The sequence below is a fragment of the Spea bombifrons genome, chromosome 2, assembly GCF_027358695.1.
Source record: "Spea bombifrons isolate aSpeBom1 chromosome 2, aSpeBom1.2.pri, whole genome shotgun sequence".
Taxonomy (NCBI): Eukaryota; Metazoa; Chordata; class Amphibia; order Anura; family Pelobatidae; genus Spea; species Spea bombifrons.
The window spans coordinates 55451127-55474643 of NC_071088.1; the positions used below are offsets into that span (position 1 = coordinate 55451127).

Genomic DNA, 23517 nt, shown 5'->3' on the forward strand with positions numbered 1-23517 from the left:
ATCTTCTAATCTTTATGATCAGTGGAGGTCTATGCTAATGCTTCTTTAGAACTCTTAAATGGAGTTCAACACCTTGCAACACTAGATAGCTATTCTGGTAAACTGGGTGGTGGCTGTACCCTGGCCATGTCCACTTCCAGGCCCAGCCCTGTCCCTCTCCACCTCTTTTCTTGCACCTCCAACACAGGTGTCCCAATTTAGACACATGAAATGCTGGAGGTATGCTTTGCAGCTGCACATTTGTAAAAGCGATCCAGAAAAGTAAAGCCAGTTGCCTCAGAACTGATTTTTTTTCAGTGACGTTTGCAGAAGGCAGTTGCTGGAGGACCTGAGAAGGGTACATGTTTTGGGCCATCATATTATTCAGTCAACAATCGAACAACAAAGACCAATAAAAAGGTTTAATTCTGGCTCATTGACCTTTACTAAATTCTTAACACAATTGCCTTCCAATAGTTCCATCTACTTTGAACTACACATATCATTGTGTTACAAAATTTGCTAAGCTTTGGAGGACACATTTTTGATACTTGGAAACTTAGCTTGCTAGATTAGCATTTCATTAACAGCACTATTAGCTGTTGATAATAAATGCAACAGGTTTCCAAAATAAACATGTTTAATCAAAACGGTGTTAGAAAGTGATACGGCAAAAGTTGTTATTGTGAATATATAAGCTGATCCTGGGTTTCCCAAAAACTGAGTTGTTGAGTTAATCACAGTCGGTAACCATGAAGTGGGTGGTCTTTGTGCTCGTTTGTCTCCAGCTGTCAGAGGGATTAGTCAGGTCAGTGTAATATATATTTATATCTACAAACTTTTTCGGTGCTTATGTCTCTTTACCAGACACAAAATATTATTTGCTAAGCATTTAGCTCACAACTTGGTAAAATGTGTCAGATATCAACGGAGAGATCTCTAATCTCCTATATAACTGGACTATTGATCACAGAGGTCTTTGCTTAACCAACACGCAACTGTAGTATTGTTTCCTTGCATTGTACAAGCCTTGAGGGTGGCACACTAGCATTTAATGTGTCACCCCAGTGCTCTGCACAAATAGAAGAGCAGTTTAAAGAAGAGGAGGATGGGTGTACTGTGTTATATATCTCACCAAATTAACAAGGGGCTAAAGAGGGGATGCAACTGCCTCTGCACATTTTGATAACCAGATTTGGCCTATAGAACATAATTACCCCTACTGCTGCTCCAGCAGCAGATTGGGTCCTGCAGTATGTGGACACTAGCTGAATATGCATGGCTGCCCTGCTAAATACCAAGTGCAACCTGGCAACTACATGGGAAGCAAGTAAAATTTTAAGTCTCTAGTATGATGAGGCGTAATGTGTGAAAATAAATACTTGGAGTAGACTTCTAATAAAATGGGGAATTACAGTAAATAAATTCTTAAAAATTGTCTGATGTGCATAAATCTACCTTAAAAATCTGTAAAAAAAAATATTTAAAAAAAGTATAAAATGAAAACGGTTTTGGGGAAAAAGCTTAAACTTTTCTATTTGTTATCATGAATAAAACTAATCTGGGCATTGCTGTAATTAGCATATGGGAAAGATTCAAAAATAAGAGTCGGTCATGCTTACTTTTAGTAGCATAGTCAATGCACATTATTGTAATTGTTGATATTACTGGACTGTGTCTGGCTGACACTCCACATTTTTTTTGTTCAGAGTCCCTCTCAGCAAATTCAAATCCATCCGAGAAATGATGAAGGAAAAAGGTGTTCTTGAGGAATTTCTAAAAATGTACAAAAGGGACCCTGCCATGAAATACAGCTTTAACCACAAAGATGAATTTGCAGTGGCCTACGAGCCTATGTACATGGATGTAAGTATAACATAGATGTGATATGTTAATGTGTGTAGAAGTACTGTACATTGATACAAACACATTCACATTTGCAATTTCTATTTATTTCACTTTTCTTTTTTTTTCAATTTTTATTGAAAGGTTTTTCATATAACAGATAAGTATAACTTTTAAGATAGGAATACAGGAAAAGAGAAAAAAAGGGAGGGGTTCAGCTACTTACAATAGTTAATGTACATTTTTCATATATACTGTAGTACATCCACAGAGAGTATAATGAGATGTACAATCACAAGGTACAATCACAGTTGAACTTAGAAAATGACACAATACACTTCTCTTTTTTCTTTTTTTCCTAAATAGAGTTTTTTTCATTGTGAAACATGTTTCTTCTACAGAAAGAGCTTGCAAGTATAGTTGCATAAGGTATTTCACCTCAGCAAAAAAAAAAAAAACTTTATGCAGGTCCAGTACATCCCTTTTCAGGGGAGACACTTTATTACTTTATTACTGGTAGCAACAAGTTGAGGCATTGATAACACTGTTGCCAAATGAAAATGGAAAAAAGTCTTAAACGATTAGTAACAGTGGCGTGCGTCACCACCTTGCATCACAGCTGTGGTGCTACGCATCCACTCATCGATTTCGCACATTGTGTCCATTATGCCATCATACTCACAAAGGTTTGGACTCAGTATTGGACAGGTTAAACACATACACACAAAGATATTTTACATTCTTTGCACTCCAGCACTGAAAAGGTTAACCACACACAAAAACTAGACATACATAAAAGTTGCACTTTGGCATTGAAGAGGTTAGCTAAACACACATGGAGATTTTGCACTGCAGAATTGAAAAAGTTCTCTACAAACATGGAGGTTTTGTATTCCACCTTTGAAACCACTGGACAATGAATTTAGTTTTCTGCCCTTTGGACAAAATTCCAAGACATTTTTCTTCTTTATTTAGCTGTTTCTCCCCGCAATTTGCTCTATTAACTAGGCCTTCAAAAAAGTATGGAGCTTCCGGACACACTCTGTCCCCCGTTTCGCAGAAACGGAAAAGGCTGTCTCTGTGGCTCTGCTTTTTGTGGAAGTACTCTGAGAGGAGCTTCTGCACTTCTCATATTGAAATTATTTTTCCATTATTCTCCTCCAATTGGGAAGAGGGTATTCACACAGGCTTCACCCTTTTGCAGAAATTCTCCAAGAGGCCAGGTTAAGGGAGCAGATAGCGGAGATAATTGGACAAAGAGAGAAGCCAGAAGAGGGAAGAACAAGTAGAGGCAAGAGAAGAAGCGGAGCTGCAGGAAAAAAGACAGGAACACAGATTGGTTGGAGGGAGTAGGGAGACAGAGCGTGAGATAGCATACATACACGCATGCTTACACACATACACACAGCCTAACACACACACTTACAGATTCATGCTAACACACCATGTCCACACACATATACACATTAATGTTCAAACATACTTATGTATTTAGGCTCAGAAACATATACGTGAAGATTCATACACACTTTTACATATACTCTCACTCTAACATACATCCTCATTTACTCCCTTACCCTTTCACCCAATCAATCTATCCCTCACTTTGTCTCACCTGCAGTTAGTGCTCTCTGTCTGCCTTGCTTTTACTATCTGGAGTTTTGGGCCAGAATGGGGATCAATTTCCCTGTTGCACCCTGGGCCAGGCACAGACCATGGTGGGGCATAGAACAGAACTGGATGGAACATCTGGGTAAAAAGATATAAAATGCTTATGTCACAGAGCTGGATAGTACGACCGACTACCTCCGCTGACTTGTGCTCCCTTAGCCTGGCACAACACACTCTTTCCCCGGTTTCCTAACTAAAACGAAGACTGATTTAGTTTTCACACATAGGGCTGGATATAGCCGGCAAAGCACACATTGACATAAAACAAGATATTGGGATACAAACCACCCCTTAATCTGCCTTCCAGAGACAACAGGGTCAGTAAAGGGATTAACAATACAATAGGGGTCCCAACCTCCACTATCTATTACTGGCCAAAATCAGTTCCAAGTTTTGGCCGGGGTAAATGTCTGCAGTGGTGGAACTGGGGGGAAGGGGGGGACAACATAGTAGTGCACCATGAGGTGGGGGGGGCCTTGCTGATATTTAAGTAAAACAATGGCGGTCACTCCCTGGTTGCAGATCCTGGCTGTCTGCGAGGGATAATCCCCTCAGCAAGTGATGAGATGATATCCTGCTGGGGGTAGCAACAGAAGTCTTTACAAAGTCAGGGCCCATAGTCAATAGGGAGGGGGCTGGCTGTCATGAACCCTGTAATGGGAATTTTGGACTCTTAACTTGACAACTTAAACTGAATGTAAATGTGGTTTTCATCTTAGGCCTGCTACTATGGGCAGATCAGTGTTGGAACCCCTCCTCAGAGCTTCATGGTGCTATTTGACACTGGATCATCCAACCTTTGGGTTGCTTCCACATACTGCCAGAGCCCAGCTTGTCGTAAGTATCATCCAATACAACATCTATATTGCATATGATCAACATCAAAAACATGCCCAGTCTGGCCAGAGGGCACACCCGGGAAATACAGTGTAAAAGTTCAGTGTGTGGCTGCCTTAACTTTTTAATGATTATGGACAAACGTCCCAGATTTTGTACGTAGATTGGAATTTCAAATTAGAGGCAGAATACATCTGTAATGCAGGGTCATAACGTCCATGGGGTGAAAAGGTGATCAGATATTAAGATTACTGCACCTCCTTTATGTAGATAAACTAAGGAGATTTGGTTATTTGTCCCATAAATCCTCAATTTACTTTTTAGTATGATTTTGGTATCAGCAGATATCTTCCTTTGATTCTTATCTCTCTACATCCACCTAGAGTTAACCCCTTCATATTTCCACACAAGGTTTTAGATAGATCTCTTACCATTCCACTCTTTGTATCACTGTGTCACAATCAAAAGAATATAGACAAAATAGACCTTCGCCTCCCTCCTACCCCTGAACATCAGAAAAACATCCCTACCTTAACTTATAAATGCTCAATAACTGTAAGACACTCTTAAAGATTCAAGAATTGTCATATACAATTTTGACCAGGTGGTACAGGGTTCAACAAGTGCCCAGATGTACCTGCCTCCTACCTTCTTGGTCTGTGGTTATATCCGAATTATATGAAAGATTGATGACCCCAAGTGTGAACAGACTCCTGAAGCTGTGTTCCTACACTCTACTAATAAACTAGGTAGGCTATTTTAAAGAGTCCCTCATTTATCATAACCTCAATGTAGTTTAGAAGAGCGTGATATCGTAATTCTCTTCTATTGTTCCCTTGGCAGGAGTTTTGGAACTGACCATTTGAAGTTCTTCTTAAGACCAACATCAGAAATGTAGGGAATTGGGGCAGCTTCATGTACTGTACTATAGTAACAATACAGGTGCTAGTAACATTGAACCATACTAAGTCTATCATCTATTAGTTGATGTCTGTTACAAGAACTTTTAGGAACATCTTGAGCACTGCTTAATTTCATTTTTCTAAATAATTTCTTCACACCATTTGTTTTGCTTTCATTCATTTGGCAGTGGTACCTTTTATATCTCCCAGTTTCCACACACAGTTATAGTTGCATCATAATTATTTGGAAATTGTACCTAATTTCTATGCACTATAACTGCAATTTGATGAACCCTTCTTGAAAAAATATCTATGTTGGGGCAGGGCCGGATTAATAGCATCATGGGTCTGGTGCTGAGAATTTTGGTGGGCTTTTTACAGAAATAAAATAGAAAGAATAGACAGAATCTTAACTCCTTGGCATCCATGTGTACTGGATAAAGAGAACATCAGCGCTAGGCAGATAGAATAAGTACACTAAAAAAGTACACTAAAAAAGTAATCATACACGGGATGCCTGAAGCCATAATTTAGTGCCACTAATCTTTTTCAATAAAATATGCAGATTGAAATAGAGTAAATAACATAAATCCTAACTTTTCCTCTTACTTATTTCTGGGCCTAGAAAATGGTGTCCTCTGAAGTGACTACAAAATTCAGGAGGCGTTCTCTGGATAAGTAAAAATTAAATAATTCAATTTATTCCTACAGTAAGTAAAGCGCCAGGAAACAGATGACCAGCCAGACACACCAGGACAGGCTGTGCCGCACCGACCCCCAAACCCACACACCAGGACAGGCTCTGACACACCGACACCCAAAAACACACACCAGGACAAGTCTCTGCAACACCAACACCCAAACACACACACCAGGACGGGTTCTGCAACACCAACACCCAAACACACACAACGGGACGGGCTCTGCCACACCGATACCCAAACACACACACCAGGACAGGCTCTGCCTCACCAACACCCAAACAAACACACCAGGACGGGTTCTGCAACATCAACACCAAAACACACACACCAGGACGGGTTCTGCAACACCAACACCCAAACACACACACCAGGACAGGTTCTGCAACACCCAAAACACACACCAGGACAGGCTCTGCCACACCGACACCCAGACACACACCAGGCCAAGCTCTGCCACACAGACACCCAAACACACACACCAGGACAGGCTCTGCTACACGGACACACAAAGACACACAACAAGACAGGCTCTGCCACACTGACACCCACATCCGGGTTAAGTTAACAATAATTTTTAAAATTGTGTTTTTGCCCCCTTGCGTATTGCCAGCCCCACATTGTGTATTTATGCCACTCATCCAGCTTTAGTATCAAATCAGCTCTGGCACCCAGATTGTGTCCACACACCCTCCCTAGCACCCAGATTGGAAGCAAAGACTTGCCACCTGCCTGTGGCATCTTTGCCCCCAAAACAGCCTGCCTGTGGCATCTTTGCCTCCCAAAACAGCCTGTCCATGGCATCTCTGCCCCCAAAACAGCCTTCCTGTGGTATCTCTGCCCCCAAAACAGCCTCCACGTGGCATCTCTGCCCCCAAAACAGCCTCCCTGTGGCATCTCTGTCCCAAAACAGCCTGCCCATGGCATCTCTGCCCCCAAAACAGCCTCCCCGTGGCATCTCTGTCCCAAAACAGCCTGCCCATGGCATCTCTGCCCCCAAAACAGCATGCCTGTGGCATCTCTGCCCCCAAAACAGCCTCCTTGTGCCATGCCCCCCACTTACACATCCATGCTATTCACTTATTCACAAATATTAATTTACAGATACTCATTCACTCATTCAGATATTGATTCATTCACAGATACTCATTCACTCATTCAGACACTCATTCAGATACTCATTTACATATACTCATTCACAAATATTCATTCACTCCTTCACAGATACTCATTCATTCCCTCATTCATATACTTCATATACATTAATTCACTCATTTATTCACTCAATATCACATACTCATTCATACAGCCTCCCCCAACCCCTTACCTGAACAGCAGATGTGTCTGTACCGCTCGGGGGGCCCACTGCATTCACTCATTTATTCACTCAATATCACATACTCATTCATACAGCCTCCCCCAACCCCTTACCTGAACAGAAGATGTGTCTGTACCGCTCGTTGGGCCCACTGCATCCTTCTGTGTTGCTTCTGTTTACTGCACAAGGGAAGCAGAAGCACAGCAGGGTCATGTGATGTACGTGATGTACATGACCTTACTCAGCTGGGTTCCTGCATCCCCTTGGCGGTACAAGAGACGTTGCTCACAAAGTGTGCGAGCAACGCACAGGTAAGTAGCGGGTCCCTGTGGAAATGATCATCCGGCGGGCCCGGTTGCAACCACGTGCTCAAGGGGAAGCTGCCTCTTTTGCCTGGCGGCCGCATCACACGTACGCCCAGTCAGTCTGGCCCTGACTGGGCCTATTTTCAGGTAGGGGCCTGGAGCTGCAGCTCCATCAGCCCCCATGTTAATCTGGTCCTGTGTTGGGGGGTGGTAGTGATTTAAATGCAAAGTTAAATCTATTTGTGAAAGCTTCCTAAGCACCCATTTCCTTGAAGAATTTCAGCCTTAAATCAATGTGTAGTTGACCTAGTGTGCTGAACTGTAGTGATGCAAGTGAATTGCCTGTGCACCTATTAGACAGCTTGTTTTTTCACTCAAATAGAAATCAACGCTCATTTTGCTTCCCTGATCACATAAATACATAAATGAACAACAGAAAGAAAGAATGGCCCTTTACAGTTGTTTTTGACATTTCTTTCAAATATATTTTATGAAAGTTTGCAATATACAACAATGGGTTGCAAATGAGTAATAAAATAAGGGGATAAACAAGACTAAACAGGGGAGGGGAAGGGAAAGGGTACTGTCTCCATCCATAAAATCCATAAGCATTAATACATTTAATTATAATACAATACAGTCATTAAATGCAATAACACAATACGTTATAGGCATATATGTAAACATACGTATTAAAAGGTTGTATATCATGAGTACAGGAGAATAAGTAAAGAGTTAAAAGTATCTATAATATCATCCGTGGGGGGGGATTATAAAATGAGGTTTATATATATAAACAAATATATATATATAGTATCTCACAAAAGTGAGTACACACCTCACATTTTCGTAAATATTTTATTATATCTTTTCATGTGACAACACTGAAGAAATGACACTCTGCTACAATGTATAACAGTGTAAATTTGGTTTTCGCATCAAAATAACTCAACACACAGCCATTAATGTCTAAACCTTGGCAACAAAAGTGAGTACACCCCTAAGTTGAAATGTCCAGGTTGGCTCCAAAGTGTCAATATTTTGTGTGGCAACCATTATTTTCCAGCACTGCCTTAACTCTCTTGGCCATGGAGTTCACCAGAGCTTCACAGGTTGCCATGGAATCCTCTTCCACTCCTCAATGATGACATCTCGGAGCTGATGGATGTTAGAGACCTTGTTCTCCCCCACCTTCCATTTGAGGGTGCCCCACAGATGCTCAATAGGGTTTAGGTCTGGAGACATGGTCAGTCCATCACCTTTACCCTCAGCTTCATTAGCAAGGCAGTGGTTATCTTGGAGGTGTGTTTGGGGTCGTTATCATGTTGGAATACTGGCCTGCGACCCAGTCTCCGAAGGGAGGGATCATGCTCTGCTTCAGTATGTCAGGTACATGTTGGCATTCATGGTTTCCTCAATGAACTGTAGCTCCCCAGTGCCAGCAGCACTCATGCAGGCCCAGACCATGAAACTCCCACCACCATGCTTGGTCTTGGCAATTTTCTTTTAGGCTAGGCCATCTTTATGTAGAGCAACAATTCTTTTTTTCAGATCCTCAGAGAGTTCTTTGCCATGAGGTGCCATGTTGAACTTCCAGTGACCAGTATGAGAGAGTGCGATAACACCAAATTTAACACACCTGCTCCTCATTCACACCTGAGATCTTGTAACACTAACACTGGGGAGGGGAAATGGCTAATTGTACTCACTTTTGTTGCCAAGCTTTAGATATTAATGGCTGTGTGTTTTGATGGGAAAAACAAATTTACACTATTATACAGGCTGTACGCTACTTTACGTTGTACCAGAGTGTCATTTCTTAAGTGCTGTCACATGAAAAGATATAATAAAATAGTTACAAAAATGTGAAGGGTGTACTCACTTTTGTGAGATACTGTATATATCTAGTTATGGAGGGTTTTTTTACAAAATGTTAGATTCTCACAAGTGGTGAGGGGCTTCGCAATGCCAGTTCAGACCCTTTATTCTCCACTATTTTTTTCTCCACAGTTTTTGTCATGTCTCACTCGCTGGAAAGAGTTTTCTAATAGTCACACAGGACCAGTCCTAGGCAAGAATATTCTCGTGTGCCCTCCCCCAGTCTTTGACAGAGAGAGATTTATTTTATTCTTAGCATTATAGAGCAGTGAAGAAGCTGTATGCACAGGGTACATAGGGTGCATTACACACAGACACAGGAAATATTTGCTTGGCCCCTACTCTGCACAGCTTCTTCACTGATCAGTGCTCTGCTCCCTTCATGTCACTCTGCACACCACCTTCTTTGCTCACACAACCTAACACCATATTCTAACACACATTCAGTCTAACACCATATGTTAACATATAATACACTGTACACTAACAAACATACTCTAACTTCATACACTGACATATCACACAATAAACACTGTATACTACAAAATACTCAGTCTAACAACCCACACACATTCACTCTAACATGCACACCCTCACACAAATTCATTCTAACACTGTACACTGACACCTTCACACACATTTTAACACTGTACACTGACATCCACACACGTACTCATTCTAGCCCAGTAACTGTCCCCTCCACACAGACTTATTGTAATCTTGTACACTCCCCCACACACATTCTTACACTGTACACTGACACCCTGACACAGACATTCATTGTCACACTAAACATAGTCTATATAGATTATATATATTGTTTCCATTGTGCATTCTACTCTGTATCACACACATACATACTACGCCCAGCTACCTACCATGTGACTCTGGGGTGACTTGCCTGGGTGCTGCGGCTCTCCCGATACTCAAATGCCCTAGGCAGGTGTCTGGGCCTCCTGGTACTAAGACCAGCTCTACAGTCACATTTCCCAAAATAACTTTCCCAAAAGAACTTTATTTTTGTTGTTGTTTAATCTCAGTGTGTATTATGAAATCATAATCATTATTATCATAATAATTATTATTATGAAATCATAATCATTAATTCTGTACAGCATTACAGCATTTTTAACCTGAAAACTGCTCTTCTTTCTTAGAGAACCACCCTCTGTTTAACCCAAGCCAATCTTCTACCTATACCTCAAGTAATCAACGATTCTCTATGCAGTATGGCAGTGGAAGTCTCACTGGTGTCTTTGGTTATGACACTGTGACAGTAAGTTTGTTTTTTTAATATATTTTAATTGTGCTTCAAAATATGCAATGTGAATAACTAGTATAATGTTTAGTGCCAACAAAGTACCAGATAGCAAAACCATATGTGAGAGATCTCTACAGCCATTTCTCAACTTTTTTTTAGTTCAGTAATAATTCCAAATTTGACAAAACCATTTTTTCAAGTATATGCCTAGACCTTCAGTCCTGTAACAGCTTAGAGCAAAATATGTCTTACCATTAAACCTGTGAACTAGTTATGTCCGGATCTTGAACGAATCGTTCTTTTGATCAAATTCTTTTCAGTGATCCAGATGAAACGGTTCAGTAGACTGAACGATTCATTTGTAACAGCTCAGTCTCTGAATCATGCAGTTGTAACCTGATCCTAGAGTGAGTCATCTGCAGAGCACTTATACAGACTCTGGATCAGGTTACAGCTCATTCATTCACAGACGAACGATGACTCATAGAGTCAGAGAGTCGTTCAACGATTCAAATGAGTCAAAGACTCGAAAGATTCAAAGATGCGAATCTTACAGGGATTCGAATCTTACAGAGATTCAAATCATTCAGAGAATATCACTGACACAATACTTTTATAAATAAATACATTAATAATATTTAGGGCTGCAACAACTAATCGATAAAATCGATAATAATCGATAATGAAAATCGTTGCCAACGAATTTCATTATCGATTAGTTGAATTGATTTTTATTGATTATAAAATGAGGGTTTTTTCAGAGCAAACGCTCTGAAAAATACCCCTCATTATATAATCAGTTTCAGTTACTCACAGCAGCAGTTCCTACTTACCAGTCCCTCCCTGTAATCACTGTGACAACTGGCCCCGCCCCTTCCTTCTCCAGAACCACATGGCTGTGACACTCATCTCACTGTAAGTATAAAATTAATATTTGGGCTGCTGAAAGGGGAAGTGGAGTTTAATTTAGGGGACGTTATAGTTAATGGGGTGTTTAGGGTTAATTTAGGGAGTCACCAGAATCAGGAATCTGCACACACTCCCCACAGGAACTCAGGTGCTTAGCTGTGCCAGGAAGGGCCAGCTCCCCAGTAAATCAAAATAGAAAAAGGCTCCAGGCACTCAAGGGTTCCATCAGGCAGATTTATTGAAGGAGAAAGACAACAACGTTTCGACCTCACAATGAGGTCTTTATCAAGTTGCTGTTGTTGATGGGGTCTTTAGGGTTAATTTAGGGGATGCTGTGGTTGATGGGGTATTTAGAGTTAATTTAGGGGTAGTTATGGTTAATGGGATGTTTAGGGTTAATTTAATGATGAGGACTGAGGGTTAATTGAATTAATTTAATAAAGTTAACTTAAGGTGCAGTTAGAGATAAAGGGGGGAAAACTAAGGGGAATCTAAATCCTGGGGGCAGTGAAGATTAACCCTGTACTTATTTATAAAATAAGAGATATCTAGGGGGTATAAGGCATATCTGTGGAGGACGGAGAGACATATCTGGGGGTATAAGGCATATAGGGTATGTAAGGCATATGTGGGGAGGGCAGTGTGGCATGTCTGGGGAGGATGGAGTGGTGTATCAGGGGGTATAAGGCGTATCAGGCCCAGTGGCATATGTGGGAGGCAGCTTGGAGTGGCATATGTGGGGAGGGCAGTGTGGCATGTCTGGGGAGGATGGAGTGGTGTATCAGGGTGTATAAAGCGTATCAGGCACAGTGGCATATGTGGGAGGCAGCGTGGCATGTCTGGGAGGCAGCGTGGCATGTCTGGGAGGCAGCGTGGCATGTCTGGGAGGCAGCGTGGCATGTCTGGGCTCAAATGTGCATAAATTGGGGCTGGTTGGGAAATAAAGAGAAGAAATACATTTTATCAAAGTTTTTTTTATTCTGCAGTTTGTATTTAACATCATTTGTTTATTAAATTATTTTAAATAATTGAAAAATTTACATTCATTTTTTTTTCCGATTAATCGAAAAAATAATCAGCCAACTAATCGATTATGAAAATAATCATTAGTTGCAGCCCTAATAATATTCACTGCCCCCAGGATTTAGATTCCCCTTAGTTTGCCCCCTTTACCTCTAACTGCACCTTAAATTAACTTTATTAAATTAATCCTCAGTCATCAGCATTAAATTAACCCTAAACACCCCATTAACCATAACTGCCCCTAAATTAACCCTAAACATCCCATCAACCATAACTGCCCCTAAATTAACCCTAAACACCCCATCAACCATTACTGCCCCTAAATTAACAGTAAACACCCCATCAACCATAACTGAATTGAACGATTCTCTGCCTTCAGTGACATCACTACAGTAGGCAGGCAGGAGGGTTCATTGACTGTAATGAAAGGGGCGGGGCCAATCGTTAGTGTAACTGCAGGGAGGTACTGGGAAACAGTAACTCCTGTGTGTCACACTGAATGATCTGAAGATTCGGATCATGAATTGGATCATTTCAATGAACGAATCGAAATGATCCGATTCACTTTCCTGATCCGAACTTCCTATCACTACTGTGAACTTCCCAGTGCTGGCTGCCAGCACCTCCCCTCTACTGAGGCAGGGCTAGCCAGTGGTAGCAGGTATAGTCCCAGTGAGACTTTAAAAGATATAAGAAGTCAATGGCGAAAATGCAGGCGTAAGCAGGAAGTGAGTATTACCAAATGCCACTGCCAGGAGATAGAAAATAGTAACCCAAAACTCTGAGCAAGCAGCACTGCAAAAATAAGACTCTTGGTATAAACCGACAAGTTCCCAGACATTATTACCACATAACCTTTGCACACCCTATAAAAAATGTGCATTGCCCCTCTGCAGATGTATGCAGCAAAAGGCTTTCTGATCTCCATTCCAGTCTCCTTCCACTTTTCTCAGGGAGGTGTGTTTAAACATGCCCACTTCCTGCCCACTTTCACTGCTACTAAAGATTGTTTGGGGATAGCCCCACCTACACAGCAAGTTAATCCTGCCCTGTTGTTAAGCCACTTCTAAGAACAGGGAGAGCTCCAGCAAGTCTCCTTATAACAGGAGAGTCACTAATTTAGGGAGTTTGTCTCATGTCCCACTTAATTGAACATATCCCCATTAGCCACACATCATGTGACACAAAGCTGTGGTATGATTCAAAAGTTTATTACATATTACACAGTTACTGCACATATAAAAAGAGATTGCAGAAAAGTAACATAAACACATGGTGCTCCGCAACAGGATTTTAGGAAGTGTCCCTAATTTTTTCCTAAAGGTGCCCCCCACACCCCTGGGTCAGCCCACTCATTACAGTGGTGTTGGAAAGGTAGTTTTTCCTGCTCCCAGTAATTTCTGCTTTCTTTATGTCCACTTCTGGATAAACCAATTATGTCTCAACTCCCATATTGAAAGTCCTTTGTCAAAACGCATAGAAGACCTCTATGTGTGAAAAGGGTCAACTACTAAACAAGCACTCTGCAAAAAAATGTTAGTTAAAATACATTGTAAACATATTTTAACTTGCTGCACCATCTCAAACTGTTAACATAAAAACCATTTGTTATATCCTCTTCATAAGTATATATTATTTTCATTTGATAGATCCTTTTTAAAGCATGAAACACCAATGCATACGTGTTTTCATGATTTCCAGCATATATTCCTAAAACACTGTAAAATTCAATCACTTGTTGTTTAATTCCCATAAATCAGCACATTCACCGAATATACTGTAAGAGAATGTCACCAGCCAATAACAGCAAGATGGCCATATTTGAGTACCACTGCTACCCAGCATTGTTAGATATACTGTATTTGCTCAATTATTATAAGAGGACCCCCCCAAAATTTTAATATTAATTTAGGAAAAAAAGAAAAAGCCTGAATATAAGACTACCTTATAGGAAAAATGTTTTACTAGTAAATATTAATTCACATGTAAACTTTTTTTTCATATTTCATAAAAACTATAATTGATAAAAAATATTTTTTTTTGTTTTTATTTCCTTTTATTTGCCAACCTGCCCCCCAGTTATGTACATCTGCCCCATGGCTTGGTACTCTGCCCCCCAGATATTCCTTATACACCCCTATATGCCACTGTGCCCCAGATATGCCTTATACCTGCCTATATGCCACTCTGCCTTCATGATATGCCTTTTAACCCCCATTATGCTACTCTGCACCCCCAGAAATGCCCTTTATCCCTCTATATGCCACTCTGCCCCCCAAATATGCCTTATACCTGCCTATATGCCACTCTGCCTCAATTATATCCCTTTTAACCTCCATTATACCACTCTGCCTACGGGAATGCCTTATATCCCCCCATATGCCACTCTTGCCCCTCCAACTTACCAGAGAGGAGGATCCAGGTCCCCTAAAGCGCTGCGGGGGATCTGGATCTTAGTCTTATAGTCAGACCTCTATTTGAGGTTTGATTAGAAGATGGCCTCAAATATAAGATGAGGGTTATTTTTTCAGAGCATTTGCTCTGAAAAAAAACACGTCTTATAATCGAGCAACTATGGTATTCAATTTCAGTTCTGTGGCAGTCAACCCTAAACAGTTGTATTTCTTTTACAGGTACAAGGCCTGACCATCACTAACCAAGAGATTGGTCTGAGTATCAATGAGCCTGGCACCAACTTTGTCTATGCTGCCTTTGAGGGTATCTTTGGTATGGCTTACCCAGCTCTCTCTGCTGGTGGTGCTACCACTGCCATGCAAGGAATGCTGCAACAAAACCTGCTGACCTCCCCCATCTTTAGTGTCTGGCTGGGCAGGTAAGTCTGGTGTAATATGTAATTTAGAAGAAAATCAGAATTTGTCACCAAAATATCTTACTCCTCATATTAGTCAAACATATTCTTTATTATTAAAATGTATGTAAAAACAGGACTTCTGGGGAAGAAGTCGCCATCAGTCCCCACATTTTACCCAACTTTTAGCAAGTTAGACTGAGAAGAAAAAGAAGATTTTCTTAAAAAATAAATCACATGTTCTTCGGACAAATTTAATGAATAATAAGGCAAGTCACTTCACTGTGATCTAATATAATAGCAGGCTTTTAATGCCCAGTTATCAGAAAAATACATATAGCCTCAAAAGGAGATAGGGATATTATTTGGGCATGTATAGATCAGTAGGTAGCCGCTATTGAGACAACATGACTTATAATAAACCTCCATACACCCCTCAAATCTTACACATTAAACATTTCAGAGATCCACACTTTGCTAAACTTAATTGTTATTAAGCCACCCCACACCAGTTACTACCCCCTCGATGCCATATACTGTAAGCCCCAGACTTGTATCCCTCCTCCACCAAACTTTAAAGTGGACAATATGCATTCTGGGGGGACTAGCCATGAGGAGGTGGAGCTTCAGAATCTAACCCCATACAGCCCCTTTTCTCACCTCAGTTAGTCAGGGCTGGATTAATAGCATCATGGGCCTGGTGCTGTGGATTTTGGTGGGCCTTTTTACAGAAATAAAATAGAAAGAATAGACTGAATCTTAACTCCTCGGCATCCATGTGTACTGGATAAAGAGAACATCAGTGCTAGGCAGATAGTATAAGATAGAATTTTATGTGATGGGATTGGGAGTACATCAGTAAACTAAAAAGCCATCACTAATGGGATGCCTGAAGCCACAATTTAGTGCCACTAATCCTTTTTAATAAAATATGCAGATTAAAATAGAGTAAATAACACAAATCCTTTACTTTTCCTCTCACTGATTTCTGGGCCTAGAACGTTTTGTCCTCTGAAGTGACTACAAATTCAGGAGGCGTTCTGTCTCTGGATAAGTAAAAATGTAATAATTCAATTTATTCCTACAATAAGTAAAGTGCCAGGAAACAGATGACCAACCAGACACACCAGGACAGGCTCTGCCACGTCGACACCCAAAAACACACACCAGGACGGGTTGTGTAACACCTACACCCAAACACACACACACCAGGACGGGTTGCGTAACACCAACACCCAAACACACACACCAGGACGGGTTCTGCAACACCAACACCCACACCAGGATGGGCTGTGCCACACCGACACCCAAACATACACACCAGGACAGGATCTTCCTCACCAACACCCAAGCACACACACCAAGACGGGTTCTGCAACACCCAAACACACACACCAGGACGGGTTCTGCAACACCAACACCCAAAAACACACACCAGGCCAGGCTCTGCCAAACCGACACCCAAACACATACACCAGGACAGGCTCTGCCACACCAACACACCCACAAGGACAGGCTCCGCCACACTGACACCCACATCCAGACGGGTTAAGTTTTTTTTTTTTTAATTCCCCACTGCTTATGTCTTTTTGTGTTTTTGCCCCCTTGTGTATCGCCCTCAGCCAGCCCTATGTGTATTTATGCCCCCAGCCTGCCCCTCTCTTTGGTTTTGATTTATGTGATGACCCCAGCTGCCCCCTTGTGTATCGATGCCACCAGCCCCCACATGTATTTGTGCACTTCAGCGAGCCACCCATTGTGTCACTTCAGCGAGCCACCCATTGTGTATTTATGCCCCCCAGCCAGTCCCACATTGTATATTTATCCCACCAGACAGCCCCGCCTTTAGTATTGATTAATGTGATGCCCCAGCCAGCACACCCATGTGAATTGATGCCCCCACACCCTTGCATATTGCCAGCCCCACATTGTGTATTTATGCCACTTTAGTATCAAATCAGCCCTGGCACCCAGATTGTGTCCACAGGACCGTCCTAGCACCCAGATTGGAAGCATAGGACCAAAACAGCCTGCCTGTGGCATCTTTGCCCCCCAAACAGCCTCCCTGTGCCATCTCTGCCCCAAAAACAGCTTCCCTGTGCCATCTCTGCCCCAAAAACAGCTTCCCTGTGTCACACCCCCACTTACACATCCATGCTATTCACTTATTCACAAATATTAATTCACAGATACTCATTAATTCCCTCATTCAGATACTCATTTGCATATACTCATTCACAAATATTCATTCACTCCTTCTCTCATTCATATACACATTAATTCACTAATGTATTCACACAATATCAAATACTCATTCATACAGCCTCCCCCACCCCCTTACCTGAACAGCAGATGTGTCTGTGCCGCTTGGGGGGCCGGCTGCATCCATCTGTGTTGCTTGCACTCTTTGCGAACAACCTCCATTTACTGCACAAGGGAAGCAGACGCACAGCAGGGTCATGTGACGAATGTGATGTACGTGACGTGACTCCACTGGGTTCCTGCATCCCCTTGGTATGTAGCGGCTCCCTGTGGAAATGATCGTCTGGGGGTCGCCCGGGCCCCCTCAAGTGGCGGGCCCGGTCGCAAGCACAGGCTCAAGAGAAAGCTGCCTCTTTTGCCTGCGTTAAAGACGGCCCTGGTGGCCGGATCAGCCACGCATAGGCCCAGTCAGTCACTGAGTAAAATGCAAATCAATTTATAACTTAATTGAAATGTGTTATTCTGCATTTTTGTTATTATTCTGTCTCTCACTGTTCAAATAAACCTACCATTAAAATTATAGACTGAAATATTTTTTCCCTCACTGTATGTTTATCGAACTAGTAGAAACACTATACTACAATACATTTTAAATCTATAACACAAAATACTAACACGTTTGGAAGAAGTAGTTTTCTTTAACCCCTTAACGACCTGTGACATATATAGGATATATAACCAAAAAAATTTGAGGAACAAGAACATATTGCCTAAGTTATGGGGTTTTGGCACTGGCAAGGTTAAAAACCTGCCGATGATAGGGAGATTAGGCTGTTAAATGACAGCCTGGTCTCCCCTCTTACAGCTGGGGCCAAAATTTGTGGCCCTGAGCATCAGTGTGACATCACTCTAATTGAATGATTTGACATTCTGAAGTGAGTTGAATGGCATCATCACTGACTTCGATCCTCTTAATGCGGCAGTGACTCGTGGGATCTGTAGAGATCACGATCAGGTCTCCAGCCAATGTATTTAGAGGATCGAAGTCAGTGATGATGCCAATCAGGCATTTAACTCACTTCAGAATGTCAAATCATTCAATTAGAGTGATGTCACACTCTGATGCTCAGGGCCACACATTTTGGCCCCAGCTGTAAGAGGGGAGACCAGGCTGTCATTTAACAGCCTAATCTCCCTATAATCGGCAGGTTTTAACAGTCAATGTGTGTGTATACTGCAGCCCTATTGACAGAGATTTCAAAGGCCTGCACACAGTCACCAGAGGGCTTCCCATAGGATTCCCCTGTTTGCTGTACAGGGGAAAACCACTACTGCACAGATGAACCTTGTAGATAAGCCCCTGATTAATATGCTGGGAAACTGTAGCAAGTGATGTCACCAGTGACATCACAGGAATTCCTTTGTGTTAATAGAGATCCCTGGGATCATAAAAGACCTCAAAGTGGATCTCTATACATTGTGCACTACTCTCTAATGGAGGTCAGTGTAATAAAAAGGTAAAAAAATGAAATGAAAAGCCACATGCAAAAAAACATTTTTTTAAGATATTAGAGATAAAATGGCTGCAATTCTTTTCAGCAACATAGTTTTATGGGTTGTTTTTGAAATCTGTAAACATTATTGAACGTAGAGGTCCACCAAGTTTGAAAAAAAAAATAGAGTTTGAAAACGAATTGTAATATTTACCCAACAATGGACAAAATAGATTAGAATCCTGAGCATAAAAAGTATTTTTAAAATCAAGGTAATTAATGTTTAGGGTATTTTTTCCCCAACAGATCTACCTGTGTACATTTTTTTTGTAATTTTTTTTTTATCTTATTCTTGCAAAATAACATTTTACATTTATGGTCAAAAGGAAACCCTACTTGTGCTGAAAAAGCAATATGAAATTTGCGTGGATACAGAGACAAGAGAGACATTGTAAAAACAAAAACATTTTGTCTTGTGGTGTAAAAGGTCCTTAAGGGATTAAATTAGAAATCCTTAAAGAATGTTTACTTGCTGTCTTTGATGCTTGTATCTTCTTCCAGCCAATCTGGAGAGGTTGTCTTTGGTGGAGTTGATAACAACCTGTACTCTGGTCAGATATACTGGGCCCCAGTGACCCAGGAGCTTTACTGGCAGATCGCCATTGACGAGTGAGTATTTTTATAGCTTCAGAAGACAAAATTAAGTAGGTTTATTGTAAACTGAATATCACTGATGAATCAGGTTTGCCTGACTCTAATGGTATTAATTAGCAAAGATACTGAGAAGATCTTGTTTTCAGGTTTTCCATAAATGGACAGGCAACTGGATGGTGCAATCAAGGATGCCAGGCTATGGTTGATACGGGGACTTCTCTCCTTACAGTACCTCAGCAATTTATGGGCACTCTGCTTCAGTACCTGGGAGCTCAGCAGAGCCAATATGGAGAGGTAAGAGCTCATGGAATACCACAGGAAGACTAGATGTCTTCAGGTGGTTATATAGTGTTTCTTCTTGAATACACATTGTATGGTAAATGCATAATATTTTAGTCTGCATTACTTTGAAAATAACGACTCTAGTTTTATGAAATCCAGCCTAGAGATCCCATTTGGTCCGTCAATACTTGTTGTAATGTTAAATCATTTAAAATAAATAAATTTAAAATTGTCAAAAGCAACTCTGGTCTTTGTAAATGGCAACATGTGTGAATAATATTTTCCCCCTCTATTTGTAGTTTGTAGTGGATTGTAGCAATGTACAGAGCCTGCCTCCAATCAGCTTTACCATTAATGGAGTCCAGTTCCCAATCCCTCCTTCTGGATATATAAACCAGGTACCAGATCTCAATGAATCTTCTTGTCTTAATTCTTATACATTAAAATGATCATGTGATTAATGTTAACTAAAGCAAATCAATTATTTTCATCATAAATCACAAAATAAGCTATGACACTGATATTTCATACTGTCAGTGTTCCAAAAAGTTGCCTTCTCATTGAAATAACTACCTCCATAATTAAGAAGTATGATACAGATTGTGATTTCACCTGTATTCTGAATCTTTAGTCAAAAGTGATTAAATATACCATTTGACTATATATACTCACTTTTATTTAACCATTACAGTTTTTCCCTGCATCCTGAAAATCAGTGATTTGGCTTATACACATAATAGAACAACTAAATCTGTTCTATCGCTGTCTAAATTTCTAATTTCACTTATTGGTTCACTCTGTTTACAGAAGAATGGATATTGCACTGTAGGTGTAGAGGTGACTTACCTGCCATCCCAAAATGGACAACCTTTTTGGATCTTGGGAGATGTTTTCCTCAGGCAGTACTACACCATATATGATATGGGCAACAACAGGATGGGCTTTGCTCAGTCAGCATAAACTACTACTACTGTGAGCCTTGGAATAGTGAAACCTATGGAAGAACAGCTATAAATATGTTAACTCTCAAAATAAATTTGATGATTCACGTTTAGCTGCTTCTACCAACACCAGATTAAACCATTCACTTTGTAAAAATATTCATTGTCTACACTTTTTTACCGCTATAGGAAGTAGATTTACAGTAAACCCAGCTTTACTCTTTTGCAATCAGTGATTTTTAATAAACAAAATCAGTTACTTGAATGCAAGCATTATAACAAATATCATGATAAATTAAAAACATTGGTATTTCAACATTAGATATTAAACCTTCACACATTGCACACCTCTAGCTTGTTCCCCAGGACACACTTCTTAATTTCCATTATATAAAGGTAGCCAAAAATGCCTTAATATAATCTGTGGATTCCCTCTCATAGCACATTCAGTGCTACCCTAATACAAAGTGATGATATTAATCTAATGTTGTTCTATATTTAAAGATTCTGTTCCATCTACTCAGCTCAGTTCAATACTTTTACTACTAGCATAATGTAGCATAAGAAATACCATTCACTAACATTGAACACTTCCAGTGGCGACTCTAGAAACAATATATAGGGGGGGCACACAAGATTAGGGCTGCAACTAACGATTATTTTCATAATCGATTAGTTGGCCGATTATTTTTTCGATTAATCGGATAAAAAAAATGAATGTAAATTTTTCAATTATTTAAAATAATTTAATAAACAAATGATGTTAAATACAAACTGCAGAATAAAAAAAACGGGACATACTAAAACGAATGACAAAATGGAATTCCCATAGACTTTAATGGGGAGGAATGCCCATAGACTATAATGGGGAGAAATGCCCATAGACTATAATGGGGAGAAATGTCCATAGACTATAATGGGGAGAAATGCCCATAGACTATAATGGAAGGGAAAAGAATAATTGATTTTTAAATAAAATCTTAAGAAATAGCATTTAGATCTTTGACACACATACTCCCCTAGTACACACATGTGATCTAAAACTCAGATTAAGTGGGATTATAGCTGTTTTCTATGGAATGACAGGTGAATGACAGTTATACCCATAGGATATAATGGGAGAAAAAAAACATAGATCTTTGTCATATATACTCCCCTAGTACAGCTACAGGTTCTAAACCTCATATTAAGTGGAATTATAGCTGTTTTCTATGGAATGACAGGTGAATTACAGTTTTGAGGGAATGCCCATAGGATATAATGGGAGAAAAATCAAACCTGTTTTTCAGACAAAACCCTCTGAAAAATCATATAGATCTTTGACACATATACTCCCCTAGTACAGAGACAGGATCTAAAACTCATATTATGTGGGATTATAGCTGTTTTCTATGGAATGACAGGTGAATGACAGTTTTGAGTGAATGTCCATAGGATATAATGGGAGAAAAATGTAACTTGTTTTTTTAGAGAAAACCCTCTGACATATAATTTTTTTAAAATTATTCTTTATTAAATTTTCCTTCTTTTATAAAACATAAAACAGAAAAAATTAGACTTAAACACATAAACAATCATATTCTCTCTATGACATACATAGACATGAGGGTAATTAATACATTGTCTTTATACACCTTACAACTGTAGTATACTTAATAAGGATATTTAAAGATACATATCTTCAGATAATAATTTAACAGATTTGCATCATTTACCTTCTACATACAAAATTTACACAATGCCCTATATAGCTATCCATATGAGATCCGGGAGTATCTAACTTTGAAAGCTTAATATTATAGTAGGGTTAAACATTAGGAGTATTCCCCTCTAAGAAATAGAGTAATTCATTTGGTTCCATCCAGCCCAAATTTTAATATAGAAATCTAAGTTATTCCGGAAGAAATATTTTTCGGATATTGATTGAACTTTTATTTGATTGGAAATTTCTTTCCATGGAGGGATTTCTTGTTGTTTCCAAAAGCGAGCGATACAGATTTTACATGCCAATAATATATTAACTAATAATATTTTATTATATTTCGAAATTTGAGGTATATCTAAATGAAACAAGAAAATCTGTGGAGTAAGAATTATATTAATCCCAGTAGCTGAACAAAATAAAGAAATTACTTTTTCCTTAATTGGTTGCAGATAATCGCATTCCCACCATATATGAAAGTGATTTCCAGTTGTTCTGTAACATCGCCAACATAGATCAGTCGTATTATTAGATATTTTATTGAGTCTGGATGGAACCATATACCAACGATGCAGCAACTTATAATACTGCTCGTGAAGATTTAAGCAATGAACTGCTTTTCTAGTATGTTGCCAAGCTTTGTGCCAGTTTTGTATTGGAAACTCTTTCTGTAAATCTCTTTCCCACAATAAGATTGTTTTAACTTTATCGCAGGATGAAGACGAATTTACTAATAATTTTAATATTTTGGATATCATATTTGTTTGAGGTGGTTTCAGAAAAAAAGTCATCCCATTTATCTCGT

General features: G+C 40.0%; 1 protein-coding gene across 1 annotated transcript; it reads left to right on the plus strand.

The window, feature by feature from the left end:
* The first annotated feature begins 731 nt into the window (after positions 1-731).
* Positions 732-21150, plus strand: LOC128472428 (gastricsin-like). The gene is made up of 9 exons (XM_053454270.1): positions 732-787; positions 1689-1845; positions 4215-4332; positions 10594-10712; positions 15263-15462; positions 19695-19802; positions 19934-20081; positions 20369-20467; positions 20877-21150. Exons 1-9 carry the CDS (start codon positions 732-734, stop codon positions 21027-21029), a joined length of 1158 nt encoding a protein of 385 aa, XP_053310245.1. The 3' UTR covers positions 21030-21150.
* Positions 21151-23517: the final 2367 nt, after the last annotated feature.

Coding starts and splice junctions, on each gene's coding strand:
- LOC128472428 (XM_053454270.1), top strand. CDS start 732: ATGAAGTGGGTGGTCTTTGTGCTCGTTTGTCTCCAGCTGTCAGAGGGA. Junction 788..1,688: donor CTGTCAGAGGGATTAGTCAG/GTCAGTGTAATA, acceptor TTTTTTGTTCAG/AGTCCCTCTCAGCAAATTCA. Junction 20,468..20,876: donor CTTCTGGATATATAAACCAG/GTACCAGATCTC, acceptor CTCTGTTTACAG/AAGAATGGATATTGCACTGT.